At 46.6% G+C, this 14,629-nt stretch overlaps 1 protein-coding gene across 3 annotated transcripts in view; it reads right to left on the bottom strand.

The window, feature by feature from the left end:
- Dele1 (DAP3 binding cell death enhancer 1) overlaps positions 1–14,614 on the bottom strand; it is a 40,218-nt gene extending 25,604 nt beyond the window's left edge. For 2 of the 3 annotated variants that reach the window (XR_013437872.1, XR_013437869.1), the window contains exons 1-10: positions 14,455–14,614; positions 13,614–13,728; positions 13,401–13,518; positions 11,202–11,349; positions 10,104–10,265; positions 9,774–9,862; positions 9,576–9,672; positions 7,757–7,899; positions 6,576–6,734; positions 6,389–6,481 (exon numbers count right to left, since the gene is read on the bottom strand). Coding sequence is in view for 1 of the 3 variants with exons in the window: in XM_005324236.5 (XP_005324293.2) it covers positions 3,489–3,709; positions 4,206–4,365; positions 6,389–6,481; positions 6,576–6,734; positions 7,757–7,899; positions 9,576–9,672; positions 9,774–9,862; positions 10,104–10,265; positions 11,202–11,349; positions 13,401–13,518; positions 13,614–13,728; positions 14,455–14,485 (1,536 nt within the window). In the remaining 2 variants the exon portion in view is untranslated. Of the gene's footprint in view, positions 1–2,222; positions 2,869–3,487; positions 3,710–4,205; positions 4,366–6,388; positions 6,482–6,575; positions 6,735–7,756; positions 7,900–9,575; positions 9,673–9,773; positions 9,863–10,103; positions 10,266–11,201; positions 11,350–13,400; positions 13,519–13,613; positions 13,729–14,454 lie in introns of those variants that run through there. The other variant, XM_005324236.5, reaches the window with a different exon arrangement.
- Between the last annotated feature and the right edge of the window lie 15 nt (positions 14,615–14,629).

Here is a 14,629-nt window from a genome sequence, read left to right as displayed (position 1 = left end):
CAGGAAGGTTACCGAAACTCCTTGACATCAGCCAAGATGTCAAAGCTGAGATTTTGGACATGCTCAAGACAATTTTAACCAAGATGGGCTCTGTCCCCTGGGAGGAAGAGGGAGTAGGCGAGCCAGCTAGTACTCAGTTAAATGTCTTCTTAATTTGGAAAGCACAGAGGGACACTTTTTATCAATAGTCAGCCTTTCTCCAGCATCAGGAATGCAATGCAGTGCTCACTTGGAGCCTGGGGGCAGCTCAGAGATTGACAGGCAGCCTCCTTGTCTGTCACCCAACTTCAGCTAGGCAGCTCACTGACCCTACCTCTGCTCTAGCTGAAACAACAGAGATGAAAAACACTTCCCTTGGAAATCTAGAGAAAACCAAATCCCCAAAAGAAGAAAGGAACAGGGTGGAAGGAGACTTAGCACAGGATCAGCTCAGCACATAGTATGTACCTAGAAAATAGGACAGTGTTTTCTAGTCCCTACTAAATAGAGTCTAATGTAATAGAAGGGCACAATTAGAAATATTTACCCATCAAACATTTTGTATTTATTGAGCAATTTCTAAGTGCCATAAGTAGCAAAGAATCAACAGTGAAAGGGCATGTGAAATCATTCATCCATCATATTCAACAATTGTTTAAAGCACCTATTATGTGCTAGGTAGGCTTGGTGCTGGGCTTTGGGTAGAGAGGGTGTGTATATAATCATTCTCATTTTATGAATAAACATTTACTGAACTAAGTGCCTACACTGTATTAGCACTGAAGATCTAATGAAGCAAATGGTCTGTTCCCACCAGTGTTGGGGCTTCCTGGAAAGAGCATCTCTAGAGAGAGAAACTGAGGCAGCAGAGCTTTGCTCAAAGGTCTCATGACTGAAGTCAGCAGACCCCAATCAGGTGCTTTAGCATCCTCAACCAGGCTGGCCCTGCTATGGGGCCACCTCCCTGTTCGCCTCTTGCATTTCCTCTCAGGGCACTGAGTCATTAATAAGAGATTTTTAATGGCAGAAGCACAGCGGTTCCAGGGTCTGCCCATGAAGCCTATCCCCTGGGGCTGTATCAAGACTGCAGTCACTGCACAGCCACAGTTTTTGGTCCCCTGACAACATCTCTTATGACTTCCACCCTTCCCTCTCCACAGGGAGAGGCTCTTCCTTCTTAGATTGGCGAGCTCAGAAACATCCTACCCCACCTCAGGCATCGCAAACTCAGCAGTGACTGGGCGGGAGGAGAGCAGCATTAGCCATCATTACAGGACACCGGGGGTCCACTGTCTGAAGCACACACAGCCCTCAGGCATGGTCAGGGGAAGCAGGAGTCAGAGAGCACAAGATGCCCCAGAGGGGAAGAAGCTGGCAAGCAGGGCTGCGGGGAGGGTAGAAGGTGACATTTTCGAGGGTGCTCAGGAAGGACAACCTAAGGGAGGCAGGCTCTGTGCTCACTTCAGCGAGGAACACACTGGGTTAACCACATTCTTACAGCAGGACTTCTTGGAACCTGGAATACGCTGATGTGTACTGTGAATCTATAAAAAGGGGACGTCTAGTGCAGCGTTTCCCAAACTTATTTGACCACAGAAACCTTTTTTTTCTTTCTTTTTGGCAGAAAGATTAGCGCACTGCTTGGCTTAGAACTCTGCACGTGGAGCCCGTACCCTGCGCAGAGCACTGCCCTAAGTTCTGGAGTACCTAGGAGCACTGTGTAGGGGAGGTGGCCATGTGAGAAGGGATGAGGATAATATGCAGGGCAGCTTCGAGCAGGGATCAAGGGGTAGGGAGGCACTGGGGCTCCAATAGTCAACGTGGTATTGGAAAAGTGTGACAGAAACCACTCAGAAGTTGGGGAAGTGGGGGTAGGCAGCAGGGGGAAAAGTAGACAACTCCCCCCTCCAAGTTAAACTGGCCAGGCTGGCTGCTCTTTCCCATCCAAGCCGTCATCAGAGGCTGGTCCTAATTCCCTCCACCCCTTACCTCAACCACATCTATGCTATTGAACTTGGGCTAACATCCAGAAGCCAGGGAACAGCTATTCACAAATTCAGTAATTGGAGTCATTAGCGTTGACTCAGAAATCATTTTTTTTCCTTAAGTCTCTCTCTTGGAGAAGCTTTTAAGACCCTTTAAATTGGTTAATGGAGAGTTTAGAGATGAGGATGGAGCCTTGGCTTTCAGCTCCCCCTGACCGTCTCCCTGGCCCTCCCCGACACATTCAAGAGAAAGACTGATGAGATAATCCACCATCTGCTTTATTAAGCACCCATACATTTCTGGCTCACCTTTCCCAATCGAGGACTCACAATCTACACTCTCTGGCTCCAAGTGCCCAATCTCCATTTATTCCCTCACAGCGGTAGGACCCTAATAACGCTTTCACGTAAAGTGACAGTGTAGACTAGTAGAACGTAAGGCTGGGCCGGGAGTCAGAAGGCTAAGTTCTCACACTGGCCTGGTGACGCATAAAGCCACTCAACCACGGGCATCACCTTGCCTCTGGGGTCTCAGCAAGAACCCAGGTCCTTTCCACAGTAAAATACCTGTGCTTCAGACTGAAAGGTAGGAGGCAGGGCACACACTGCTGCTCTTGCTCTACAATTCAGGAGATAATGTCAGCAAGTCAGGTCCACTGCTTCAAGATGACATGGCTAGGCAAGCAGGCTGAGCCAGAACCTGGGTTCTTCGCACACTTTCTTCTTCTTATGATGCTGGGAGCTGCTCAAGGTTGGGGGAAAGGTGAGTGAATAACTGGCCTCTTCTTTGGGACTCTAGCTTTGATATCTCTGAGCATTCACAGGTTCCCTCTTCAGGGCTGAGGTGAGGACTGAAGAAGCCAAGCAGATCCACGTCGGCATTTAGGCAGGCAAGAAACTCCTTCTGCCCAAACCAAATGTGAAAGGAGAACCATGACAAATCCATTGGGGATGAACAAAGACCAGTTTTGGAGCTAGTCACAGGGATGTCCTGATGTGTCTTTTCCCAAGTATAGCCACTCATAGCACCACCCCCATAATTTTTGCCACCTCTCTGGATCTCTATTCCCCTTTACACAATGTTTTTCTTTAAATTGACCTCTCCCCCTTTTGAAATTAGCTTTATAAATATCTGTAAAAACTATAGATCAATATGACATCATCTTTTATATTATACATTAACCATATAACTACTATAATCCTCCTGTGCATCACCAGAATCACACAATTCAGATTATGGCCAGAGATGGTGCAGTATAAGTGTGAGGAAAATTCGGCCTGGGATGGAGAAGGTGAGGGACTGGCTCAGAGACAGGCTAAGGTGAGGAGCAGGGTCTCTGGAATCTCCAGTGGATTTTCACAAGTCACTGAATGCATCCTTTTGGTGAACGGATCAGAAATGACTGAGAACAGAATGCTCATTCATGAGGCTACCAAGTGAGGGCAAAGGGACTTTGACACCCTATTTTTATCATCCAGCCTCCTGTTCCTCACCCCCAGGCCCTTAAGGTGTTTGATCTCACCTTAGCCAAAACCCAGTCTTACAAGACTCCTTTCCAACGAGGGAAGAGCCCTGCTGGAGGCTCCATGGCTGGATCCAAAATGCCCACTTCTGCAGAGGAGGCCAAGGTTCCCTGTGCTGGAGGCGTGAGGGAGGCCTGAGGCACCTGCCAGCAGAGTGTTCAGGCTGCAGAGGGAGGGGCTGGAGAAAGATTTCGGTGCTGCTGGGTGGCTGGGCCCTGGGGCTACAAGAAAGGGTAAGAGCAAGGCTTACTCACCCGGTATTCTCCAGTATTCTCCGACTCCTATTTTGGAGCAAGAACTTTTTAAAGGACTTGGTTCCCCTGGCACTGTTAACCCAGCCCTGCTCTTGTGACTCATGAGTGAGCAGGACTCCCAGAGCCCAAGAAGGGTAATTCAATAGCCTCAGGGCAGAGAAGCCTTCAGAGCAGCCACCATTTGTTCAATAGCTACTGTGTGTCAGGCTGTGCTAAGCCCTTTATCATCATCTCATTTAATCCTTACAAGCTAATGAGTGAGGTACTATTACCCTGATTTTCAGAGGTGAAGAAACAGGCTGAAAGACATGGAGACCCAGTTCAGTACAAGGAGGGGTTAACACTCCAAGAGCTGTGCTCTTAACCACCACCGAGACTGGACATGACAAGGAGACTCTTGTCTGCCACAGGGTGGGTGCTGAGCTCAGTGGAGGAACCATCTGGCTTTGACTTGCATTGGTACCTGTTGTCTCTGTGGAAAAGAGGGTGCGCAGCCTCTCCTGGGCAGGCTTGTTTCCTAGAGCCGCTGACTGCTGATAACATCTCATGGCCTCTCCCAGATTTCTCTGCACACCAAGGCCCTTCTCATAGCAAATTCCCAAGTGGTACCTGCTCTGTGAGTCCTAAAGGAGAAAATGGATAGACATACAGACACACGTGCAGGACTGAAGAACTGTAAGGCTCAGCCAGGAGGTGGAGTCAGGCATGCTGGGGCTTCATCCACGCAGGGTCAAGGGCCAGCCCGGGCCCATCCCATTCCAAGGGATCTCAACCATGAAATGCCAGAGGCCCAGAGCCTGCCTAGCCCAGAGAAGACTGGATCCCTCCACCCAGGAGATTCCAGACAGACTGGTGAGGAGGCTTCTTTTGCTGAGGCTGCCTGAAAGAAGGCTGCAGCCCTTATGGGAAACCTTGGAGTCAGGCTCCTGCATTCTCCTGAAAGAGCAGAAGGCAGTGATGGAAGATCAGCTTCCCAAAGGCCCTGTGTACCTTCCTGAGTCTCTGCCCAAGAGGTCTGCTGAGCAGAAATGACAGAGTATAGCTCTGAGTCCTCTCTCCTGAGGACAATGCTCCTCAGAGGCAGAACAATTAGTGGTTACAAACCTGGCCTGTGTAGCCGGGTTCCAATCTTGACTCTACCATTTATCATCTGAGTAACCTAAGACATGTTACTCTACATCTCAGTGCCTCGGGTTCCTTACCTATAAAGTGGAGTTTAGTAACTATACTACCTTATTAGTTTGCTATGTTACTCTGTGAAAAGTGCTTAGATGAGTGCTGTTATTATTATCATCCCCTTTAATTGCCCACATCAATAATCCCTCCCCATTAGAATATTTTTATCATATCCCAAGTTAAAATAAGACACCTTGTAGACTCCCAACTATGGTCCCATTTCTCTTATATCCTCTGCAGTCATCTTGTTGCTACACATTCTGCCCCCACTTCTGTTATACACAGGCCAAAGTCTCAGCAACAGAGTAGCTTTGGGGCTACAAGCCAGGTTAGAACACAGCATGGGCTTAAGTAAGGCTAAGCACCCACCCCAGCAACACGGAAAACCCAAGGAGACACCATTCCCTGTAGGTGGGAAGAGGGTGAGGTCAGTATCCCAACTGACCATATGGGTGACAGACATCCTTTGTACACTTTTCTTCTTGGTCTGCTGTCTGACTCTAGCCAGCCAGGGTGCCCCCAGGTGTGCCCAGCACATGGATTGCAGGCCCACTTAGCCTGAAGAAGGTTGGGGGGGTGTTCTTGCAAGGAAAAGAAGACATAGTGCCAGGTAATGGCTGGGGACACTGGTCCCCTTTTGATAGTTACTATATATACTTTGAACAACACAGAGTGGACAAGAAAAAGTATTCTAATGTCTAAGAGTTCAGTAAAGCTATCAGGTTATTGAAAAGAATTTGGCGTTTCATAATGACATAAAGCTTTTAAGATTTCCTGCATTAAAAATAGCTGTTATAACTCAGTACTTCCCAAACCCAACTAACTATTTATTCCCTTGTAATATTCGGAAACATCCCATGGAACTACTTACTGCTCTATTGAACAAACTCTGGGCTAGCACACCTGAATGCCAAGGCCCCCAGTTCATAGAAAACCAGAAATTCCTTTTCCCACAAAGTGCTCAGTGTGTCCACCAGGTGTATCTGAGTCTCAGCGACTACCACAACTTGCACAGATGCACTCATCATGGGAATAGCTTACAAAGCATCCTCATATCTGTTACTTCGGTTAGATTTTGATTCTTTCAACAACCCTGTGAAATTGTAGACAGGTGAGGAAGGCACCATTATATCAGTTTTAAAGATGGGTAAACAGGTTTGAGTCGAGAAGTGAGTGGCTCAGTAATGTGCTAATAAATGTTCAACAACTGGATGGGCATGAAAGAACCCTACTTTGCAGCATTCAGCAAGGTGTGTAAGTAAATACTCCCCCCAGGGCTGATTTTCACCTCCAGCATAGCACTCGACCTGCCCAGTGGTCACAGAACAAGTACACCAGAGCTAAGGCTTAGAGCCAAGCCAAAGCTCCTTGCAAACAATTTTGTAAGCACAGAACTCAGTACCAGTTCCCAAACCCCTTCTCTGATCAGGTTCAATATCCCAACATGTCTGGCTTCCAGAGACCTCATACCCCATTGTTGGCTGCAAGCCAAAGATATTTCACAGCTCTCTGCTCATCCAGGTGTGGCTCCTTGGTGAAAAGCACCCCGAGGAAAGCCTGGGCCTACAGACAAGGAGAAAGGAAGATGACATCTTGGTCACTTTAGAGGATCCACATGCTCCAGGCAGTTAGGATAGACCCTGTCAATGGCACTCACCTCTCTCAATCCCGAGTCTGCAGCTTGCTTCAGCATGGACACTGCCCTCTGCCGCTCAGGGTCTTGTGAGGAGGCGGGGTCTTGCAGTAGGCACCTGGCATAGCGGTATTGAGCCAGGCTATGGCCCTGGCTGGCAGCCAGTTGGTAATAAAGAATTGCCTGGGGCAAAGGGAGAAATATCAAGTCTGCTGGTAACTCTATAAGCACCTTATTCTTTGAGTGAAATTTTCAAAAAAATCATTTAAATAATACATAATCATTATAGATTAGTCAGATAAGCCAAAACTTAAAAATAGAAACCAAAATCCTGAGAAATCCTGCCTCCAAAAGATCATTCTCTGTTAAATTATTGTTTTGGTTTTTTTTTTTTTTTTTTTTGAAGACCACGGATTGAACTCAGGGGCACTCAACCACTGAGCCTCATCCCCAGCCCTATTTTGTATTTTATTTAGAGACAGGGTCTGAATTGCTACCTTTTGCTGAGCCTGGCTTTGAACTTGTGATCCTGCCTCAATCCCAGAGCCGCTGGGATTACAGGTGTGCACCACCATACCCGGCTCTCTGTTAAAATTTTAGTATATAGGTTTGAAGATTTTTTTCCCCTAGATGTGTATTACATATGCACACATAAACAGAAGGAGAGGGGGAGAGAGAGAGACAAGAGATATGAGAGAGAGAGAGAGTGAGAGAGAGAAAATAGTATCATACTACTTATTTTATAACCTTTTACTTAACAAGACACTATGAATATATTTCCCTGTCAATAAATATCGATCTATCACATCATTGGTAAGGCCCATAGATTTAATTTTCCAGTTCTCAATGAAGGAATTTTAAGATGGTTTCCCCTTTCTTGCCTACATATACAATTAAAAGAAACACATTCATGTTTATTTTTGTGTACTTATCTTTTTTAGAATGATCCCATTTTTTAAGGGCTGTTTTGAGCTCTTGGGGGTATAGGTACAAGGAAGAAAAGCAAGATCCCTGTCCTGCCAGAGCTTTGAGTCTAAATTCCTGGAAGTTAGGAGCTTCTTTTTTTATTTTTTTCTTTACAGCGAGCTGCAACCAAGTCAGGAAAAGAAGCTGGACTTTCCCCCATCCCTGCCAACTACTCATTTCTGGAGATCATGCTGGGCAGCTCAGCACAGGAGACAGGACAGGTCTGGAGGCAGAAGTACCTTGTTGAGGTCCCTGGGGGTGCCTCTGCCATGCTCGTGACACAAGCCCACGTTGTACTGTGCTTTGCTGTAGCCATGGTCTGCAGCTTTCTGGAAGTAAGAAAAGGCTGCTATATAGTCCCCGTTCCTCATGTTCTCTATCCCTATAAGAAAGCACAGGGCATAAACACAACTTCCTCTGTGAAATGTCCTACATTCTCAACCAGACACACTCAGCTCCCTACAGCATCCCAGGCTCACTCTTCTTTGTGCTACACCTCAGCATATGTTTCCATCTTCCAATTTCTCTTTGGTTTGCCATAGACAACAGTGGGTTCGGCCTTCCCATAAACCATCCCTCCCCTTGGTAATAACATTCCGATTGCCCTTTAGGAACAATGCTGTCTATGTGCCTGTGCTCTTCCTAACCAATGAGACCCTCTCAGGAATCTGAATCTTGATCAGGTTGGGATAAGGAGGGGAGAGAGCTCTTATAAGTTTATTCTGATAGCAGCTGTGGAGATACTGTCTATGGGCTGTGGCCCCTTGGGTCTTTGGAGTTTCCCTGATTCCTGTCCTGAGGCTTGGCAGGTCAAAATTTTCCTTTGGGCCTTATGTGAGCCAGAGTGGAATTAAATAGCCTATAACCAATGAGCCACACCTGACACAAGTGACACTTCTTATCTTATAGTAATGAAGCTAGCCAATACCTGCACGCAGGTGCATCCAAACCCAAACTCACACATCACCCAAACAAAAAGGAAATAGGAAAGGAGCAAGGAATAGCCAATTCTCAACTTTGCTCAAACTGTTTCCTGCCTGGGACCCCTTGGTCCACCTCCACCATCAGGCCTCCCGTCTCATTGCTGTTCTAGAATCTTCTGACCACACTCAGGCTTTACACAATTTTTTGGCACTTTACTAATATACCAAATTTTTCCCTGTAAAATAAACTGCTTTAAGAATACAAGTCCTGTCTCCTCAATTAGACTGCAAAATCCTAGAGGCAGAGCAGGAAAAAAAAAGAATGTAGGAGAAATAACTTTGCATAGGGTGAAAGCTCTATACAAATGCAAAATATGATTATAGCTTATGCTGCTTTTGTGTTCTGCCACAGTGCTTAGCACTTGCTGAATAAATGAATATATGAATGAAGGAATGGGCAAGAAAATTCTGAGACTGCCCATCAAGATCACAAAAAACTAATGAGGGAGAAACCGGATTCCATTCAGCCAGCAGTGAATTAAGGTTGCCTCCCCGCTGCCTGACAACTCACTGTCCAAGGTTCACAGAGCCCTCTGTCCTTGGGGAGAGGACTTGAGGGGACAAAGGAGCCCACCCTGTCACCAGTCCCCACACTGGCTCCATCAGTAACCCTAATCCTTCTACTCTTCTCATTTCCTCTTCCTTTAACCTTGTGTTTTAACTATTTTCTCATACTTAAAGAATTTTCAGGGAAGCACATGGTCATTCAGCTGCCTGACAGGTGTGGCCTATACTCTGGCTCATACAACTCCCTACAAGGTCATGTCCTTAAAGGGAAGGAGTGGTCCTTCAGCTTTTCCTACCTTCCCCCTTCCAGTAACTTAATCCATGGATCAGAAAGTAGCAGCCAGAGTAGCCAAACTGAACCTCAGGATGAGAGATAGTTTTAAGAATGTCAGAGCACATGTGAACATGAATGGATCCCTGACATCACTGAACAGGTGCTAGATTGGTCTACCTACCTGGAAGAAAATTAAATCTCTTGTCTAAACCACTTCCGTCCGACCCTGACTGTATTCCACCTACCAAATACCCCTTCCATTGTCCCACCCTCCTGCAGGGTCTCTCCAGTTACCCAGGAAGTTGAAAGCGATGGAAACACTGAGCTGGAAGAGCTGCTGAATGGACATCACGGCCTCCTCAAGGGGGAGAGGTTTTGACTTATCTTGTTCCTGGGGAAGAAATATCCAGATGCATTAGAAGATGGCTCATTGGGATGGCCCTTCCCCCAGAGAATGCTGTGAGGATCCAGGTGGCCAAAATTAGATAATACCTTCTTTTCACAAGTGGGCTGAGGCTGGGCTGGCTTTGTCTTGGGCTCAAAGCTACTGCTGTCATACAGGAAATCAAACTTACTGGGACCTGTAAGGGAAAGATACCCAGCCAGTGTGAGGGAGAAGACTGCTACTTCCCCTACCCTCCCAGTCTGCCCAGCCTCTCCGTCCAGCACCCATCAGGGTCCAAAAATAACTGAATCATCCCAGAAAGCAAGAAACTTCACAGGAATGACAATTCCCTTATCTGGCAATATACAGCAACAAGCACCCATCTGCCCAGCTCCCCCTAAGCCACCCTCTACCCATTTAAGGAGGTGAGAATATACCTTCCTCAGGAGGCTCCTGAAGACCAGTTGTTCTCAAGGAGCTAGGCAAGGAAAAGTTTCTGAACTGAGCCGAGAGTTCTTCCTGGCCCAGCCTAGGTTCCCTGAGGCCAATACATCTGGGAACTGGGCCATCAGGGCCGGGGAGAACGTGTCTCCTTAGTGCTGGAAAGAGTCAGCAAGAATAGTCAGGTCAGAGGGGATAGTTCAGATTGACAGAGTCCTCCCTGAGGTTTTAGAGGTCAGAGAAGAATTCTGAAACTCCTGGGACATCTCCTTCCCATTTTTCCTTCTGCATTTCCTTTCTGGACTCCCTCCAGGACCTACATTTATGCTGATCTTCCATCCGGAGCATAAATCACTCCTTTGCTTGAATTATTTCAGTATCAGGGAAGTATTGACCTATTCACAGTGTAGCCCCAGCACCTAGCACTTTGTTTAATGGCAATGTTGGTAATGATTATAAGCATAATAAGAGCAAGAATTTAAACTGATAATTACCAGGCACTTATTATATGCTAGGCATTGGTCTAAGTCCTTGACATATATTAGCTCATTTAGTGTTCCTAAGTAACCTCTACAATGGAATTTATTATTATTACACCATTTTCTAAAGAAAGAAACTGAAACATGGGAAAGTAAAAAGTGGCTTGTTCAGGGACACAGGGCTATATGCATAGAACTGGGGCGTGAACCCTTATAATCTGACTTCAGAGCCTCAACCACTAGGCTATATGGCTTCTGTACCATGGCACATAACACATACTCAATAAAGATTCACTTCATGGATGAGTGACAGAATGATTGACCGGAGAATCACCTAACTTGCTGAGGGTCAGGCAGGAAGCCACACCCAGGATTCTAAAGGACTCTGGACTTGGGAGCTCCATGGGAGGTGATGGGAGGACAGGGAGGGACACAGAAGGGCAGGTGTGGCCCACACCCTGGGTGGACAGAACTTCCCCACATTCCCCTTCCTCTGACTTCAGATAGGAAAGGCAAGGAGCTGCCGATGGCTCTTTTCCTGAGGTGTGTCCAGAGAGCTTCCTGGCCTAGAGAAACTCCCAGCCTAGCCCTCCTGCTCCAGGACTGAGAACTCACAAGAGTGCGGGTGCCACCAGGGAGAAGAGAGGAAATGATCCAGGGGACTGCGCCAAGAGCAGCGTTCTGCTCGTCGAGGTCCTGCTGGCAGGGATGCCTGGAAGTGAATCTGCCTCGCCAGCTGCAGTGCCAGCACAGCCAGAGTGCCCTGGGAAAGAGCACATCAGGACATGGTCCCCCACCAGTCATCTCCTTCAGAGCTGGCCTTCAGCTCCCCCATCATTTCCTCGGGAAGCCTTTCCCGACTCCCACTGGGCAGCTCCCCTGCTCACAACATGCAAACTTTTCCTCTTGTACTTAATAAGCATCACTACAATTACTCATCTATAAGGTCTGTTGCTTCTGTTAGCATAACAAAGGCAGGGACTGTACATGCTTTGCTCACCAATGTATCCCTGGTTCCCAGCACAGTGCTAAGCTATCGTATGGGCCTAATAAATGCACACTAAATAAATGCACAATTAGTAACTGAACAAAGAAAATCTAGGTAAGCAAAAAGATGATGCAGTAAGTTGGAAATGATGCATATTTCCAGCTGCAGGCTTGTGGAAGGTGTCTCTTTCTCTGACAGGTCAGCAAAAGACCTGAGCTACCTCTTAACCCAGTGCCTGCTTGGTTTTCCCTGTCTCTACCCCTGTCATGCTCAGGGAGGGATGCCCAAACACTTGTTTGTTGCAATAGGTACTGTGCATATGATGGCAAATAAGACAGACCTACCTCTACCTGGGGAAGCTTATATCTTGTATAACCCAAGAATAGAGAAAAAGAAATACAATAACTTGCAATTATGCTAGATGCCAAAAACAAAACAAATTGTGAGGTTACAAAGAATGTAAGAGGAAAGCCTGATAAGGAGTCACGAAAAGCCTTCCTATGGGGGTGATGTATGAACTAAGTTCAGAAGAAAAAGAAGGCAGCAGTACTGTGAAGAAAGGGACAAGTATCCATCGCATTGGGGACAGCTTGTATGTAGGCCCTTTCATATGGACAGTAGTACAGAGCCCAGCGATGATACAAGGCCCTCTGGAATCCAGGCCTAGTTCACAAAAGGACTTGGTGTGGAACTTTACTAGTGCTCAGATCTTTGACAAAATGGAAAAACGTTCTCCTCTCTAGGGTATATGGCCCTAGTCTGTAAAAACCCAGAGAATGGTATCCCATCATAGAAATATTCCAGACTCAGCTGATGACACCAATTTACAGGTTAAAAAAAAAAAAAAAATGAGGGGCTGGGGTTATGGCTCAGTGGTAGAGCGCTTGCCTAGGCACTGGGTTACCTGTGTTACCAGCACCACATATAAATAAAGAACAAAATAAAGGTACATCAACATCTAAAAAAAAATATTTTAAAAAAATGAGGCTCAAAGAGGTCAGGTCAATTGCCTAAATGCATAGCATGAAAGTAGTGGGGATGGGATGTGATAGACACAAGTGATACATGTGTCAACTTCATTCACAATACCTTATAAGCTGAACCTCTACCTGAAAATTTGCCCCAAAGACAAAGGTTCTTCCCTATTATACTTAGTGTTTACTACGGAGCACCTAACTTTCTAGATTCTGTAGTAGGTACTTTTACAAGTCATAGTAGCTGAAGTGATACAGCCTGAACTCCAGAGTTAAATCGGGAGTAAATACAGTGACTTGGAAGGCTGAGACAGAAGAATTGTAAATTCAAGGCAGTTTCAGCAACTTAGTGAGATAGTGTCTCAAAACAAAAAATTAAAAGGGCTGGGAAGGGAGGTTGATGGTAAAGGACCCCTGGGTTCAATCCCCAATACCAAAAAAAAAAAAAAAAATTACATTTTTCTTTGTGTAAGATTTTTGCAATGATGTTAAACAAAATAACACATGTATAATAGTTTACATTAGTATGTAATGATATTTATTATTATTTACTGTAAGCTCCATGAAAGCAAGAATTACATCTACCTTGTTCTCTGCTACGTCCCCTAGTGCCAAGAAAAAATGCCTGGCTCAGAGGTTTTAGATAAATGTTTACTGAATAAAATGAGGGCTAAGTACACACCAAGGGTACAGGGTGTGACACTACCTCCATAAATATACTCCAGTGTCATGAGTTCCTCATTGTGTAGACACAATGATGGCCTTGCTCTCCTTTCTAGACCTGGCTACTCTTCCATGCAGGATCATTCTCATCCAAGCTGAAGGTAAAGGACAGGATTGGGGATGCCTTACCCATGAGATGGCATCCCACAGGGTATTTGGGGAGACACGAGCAGACATCCACTGGAAGACATTCTTCCATCCATGGGACTTTGGGCCCCTGCTTGTACTCGGACCATGGTGGCCTGCCCTAGATGATATAATTAGAAACTATCAAGTTCTGTCCAAAACGGGGGCAAAGGAAGGCCAGAGGAGAAGATGGGTGACAGAATGGCAGTGTCTCACCTGTCAAGGTTGGGCAAAGGGACCAGCAAGGTGGAGGAGGTCGCTTGAGGCACATCTGAGCTGTTGGTCTTGGGGGTCACACCCCGGAGGTGAGGTCCCAACAGACGGGGAAGTGCTGTGCAGAGCAACAAGGATCAGTTACTTCAACAGGAACAAGACGGAAGCCAAGTGGCCCCAACAAAGTATTATCTCAGGAAACACAGGAATCACTGGCATCTGCCTCTACAGTGTTTTCTTATTTCTTTTTTTTTTCCCTTTTCTTTTCTTTCTTTTTCTTTTTTTTTTTTGCATGCTGGTGATTGTATTCAGGCCTTCATCCATATTAAACAAGCAGTCTACCACTAGCCACATCCCCAGCCCTTGCACTGGTTCTCATGGAAATCTTTAGCCTAGTGGGGATTCTAAGGTGCCACCCCAGAACCAAAAAAGAAGGCTCTCAGGATGAGCATCTACACTCTGAAAAAGTTCACCCAGGCGATTCTAATGCCTTCTATGGGTGACAACCTTTGCTCTATGGCCACATATCCACATTTGGAGTCTCTAAATCTCTCCTTTGTTCATTGGTTTCACTACTCCACAGCCTCTAGTTCTTTCATTGACTCCTCCCCTTCCTAGAGCTCCACCCATTTCCTTGGGTCTAAGCTCCACCTTCTTCTCACTTTGCTGCACAACTCAAATTCCAACATCACCTGACTTCTTAGACGTAGCCCCGCCTCCTTAAGGCCCCGCCTTCCTCCAGTCTAGCCCCGCCCACTGTCGCTTTGGCAGTTTCCTTGCGCCCCTTCCCTCCAATTCAGAGTCTCTGCGGCCTTTGGGCGCTAGCAGACGGGCTGCCCCTTACCTCGGCCCAGGAGACCCGTCAGTCGCCACATGTCGCCAGCACCATAGAGACCGCGCAGCCGAAAAAGCCAGGCCAAACCATGGGACAGCCGCTAGAGAGGCCGCTGTGGTGTCCCAAGTGGGGAAATCCCCACGCGACTCTTGAGCTCGCCAATTAGAAAAGAGCTCCACCGGAA

The sequence above is a fragment of the Ictidomys tridecemlineatus genome, chromosome 1 (genome assembly GCF_052094955.1).
Source record: "Ictidomys tridecemlineatus isolate mIctTri1 chromosome 1, mIctTri1.hap1, whole genome shotgun sequence".
NCBI classification, from domain to species: domain Eukaryota; kingdom Metazoa; phylum Chordata; class Mammalia; order Rodentia; family Sciuridae; genus Ictidomys; species Ictidomys tridecemlineatus.
The sequence above is the reverse complement of the archived record's forward strand: the minus strand, read 5'-3'. Positions and strand labels throughout refer to the sequence as shown.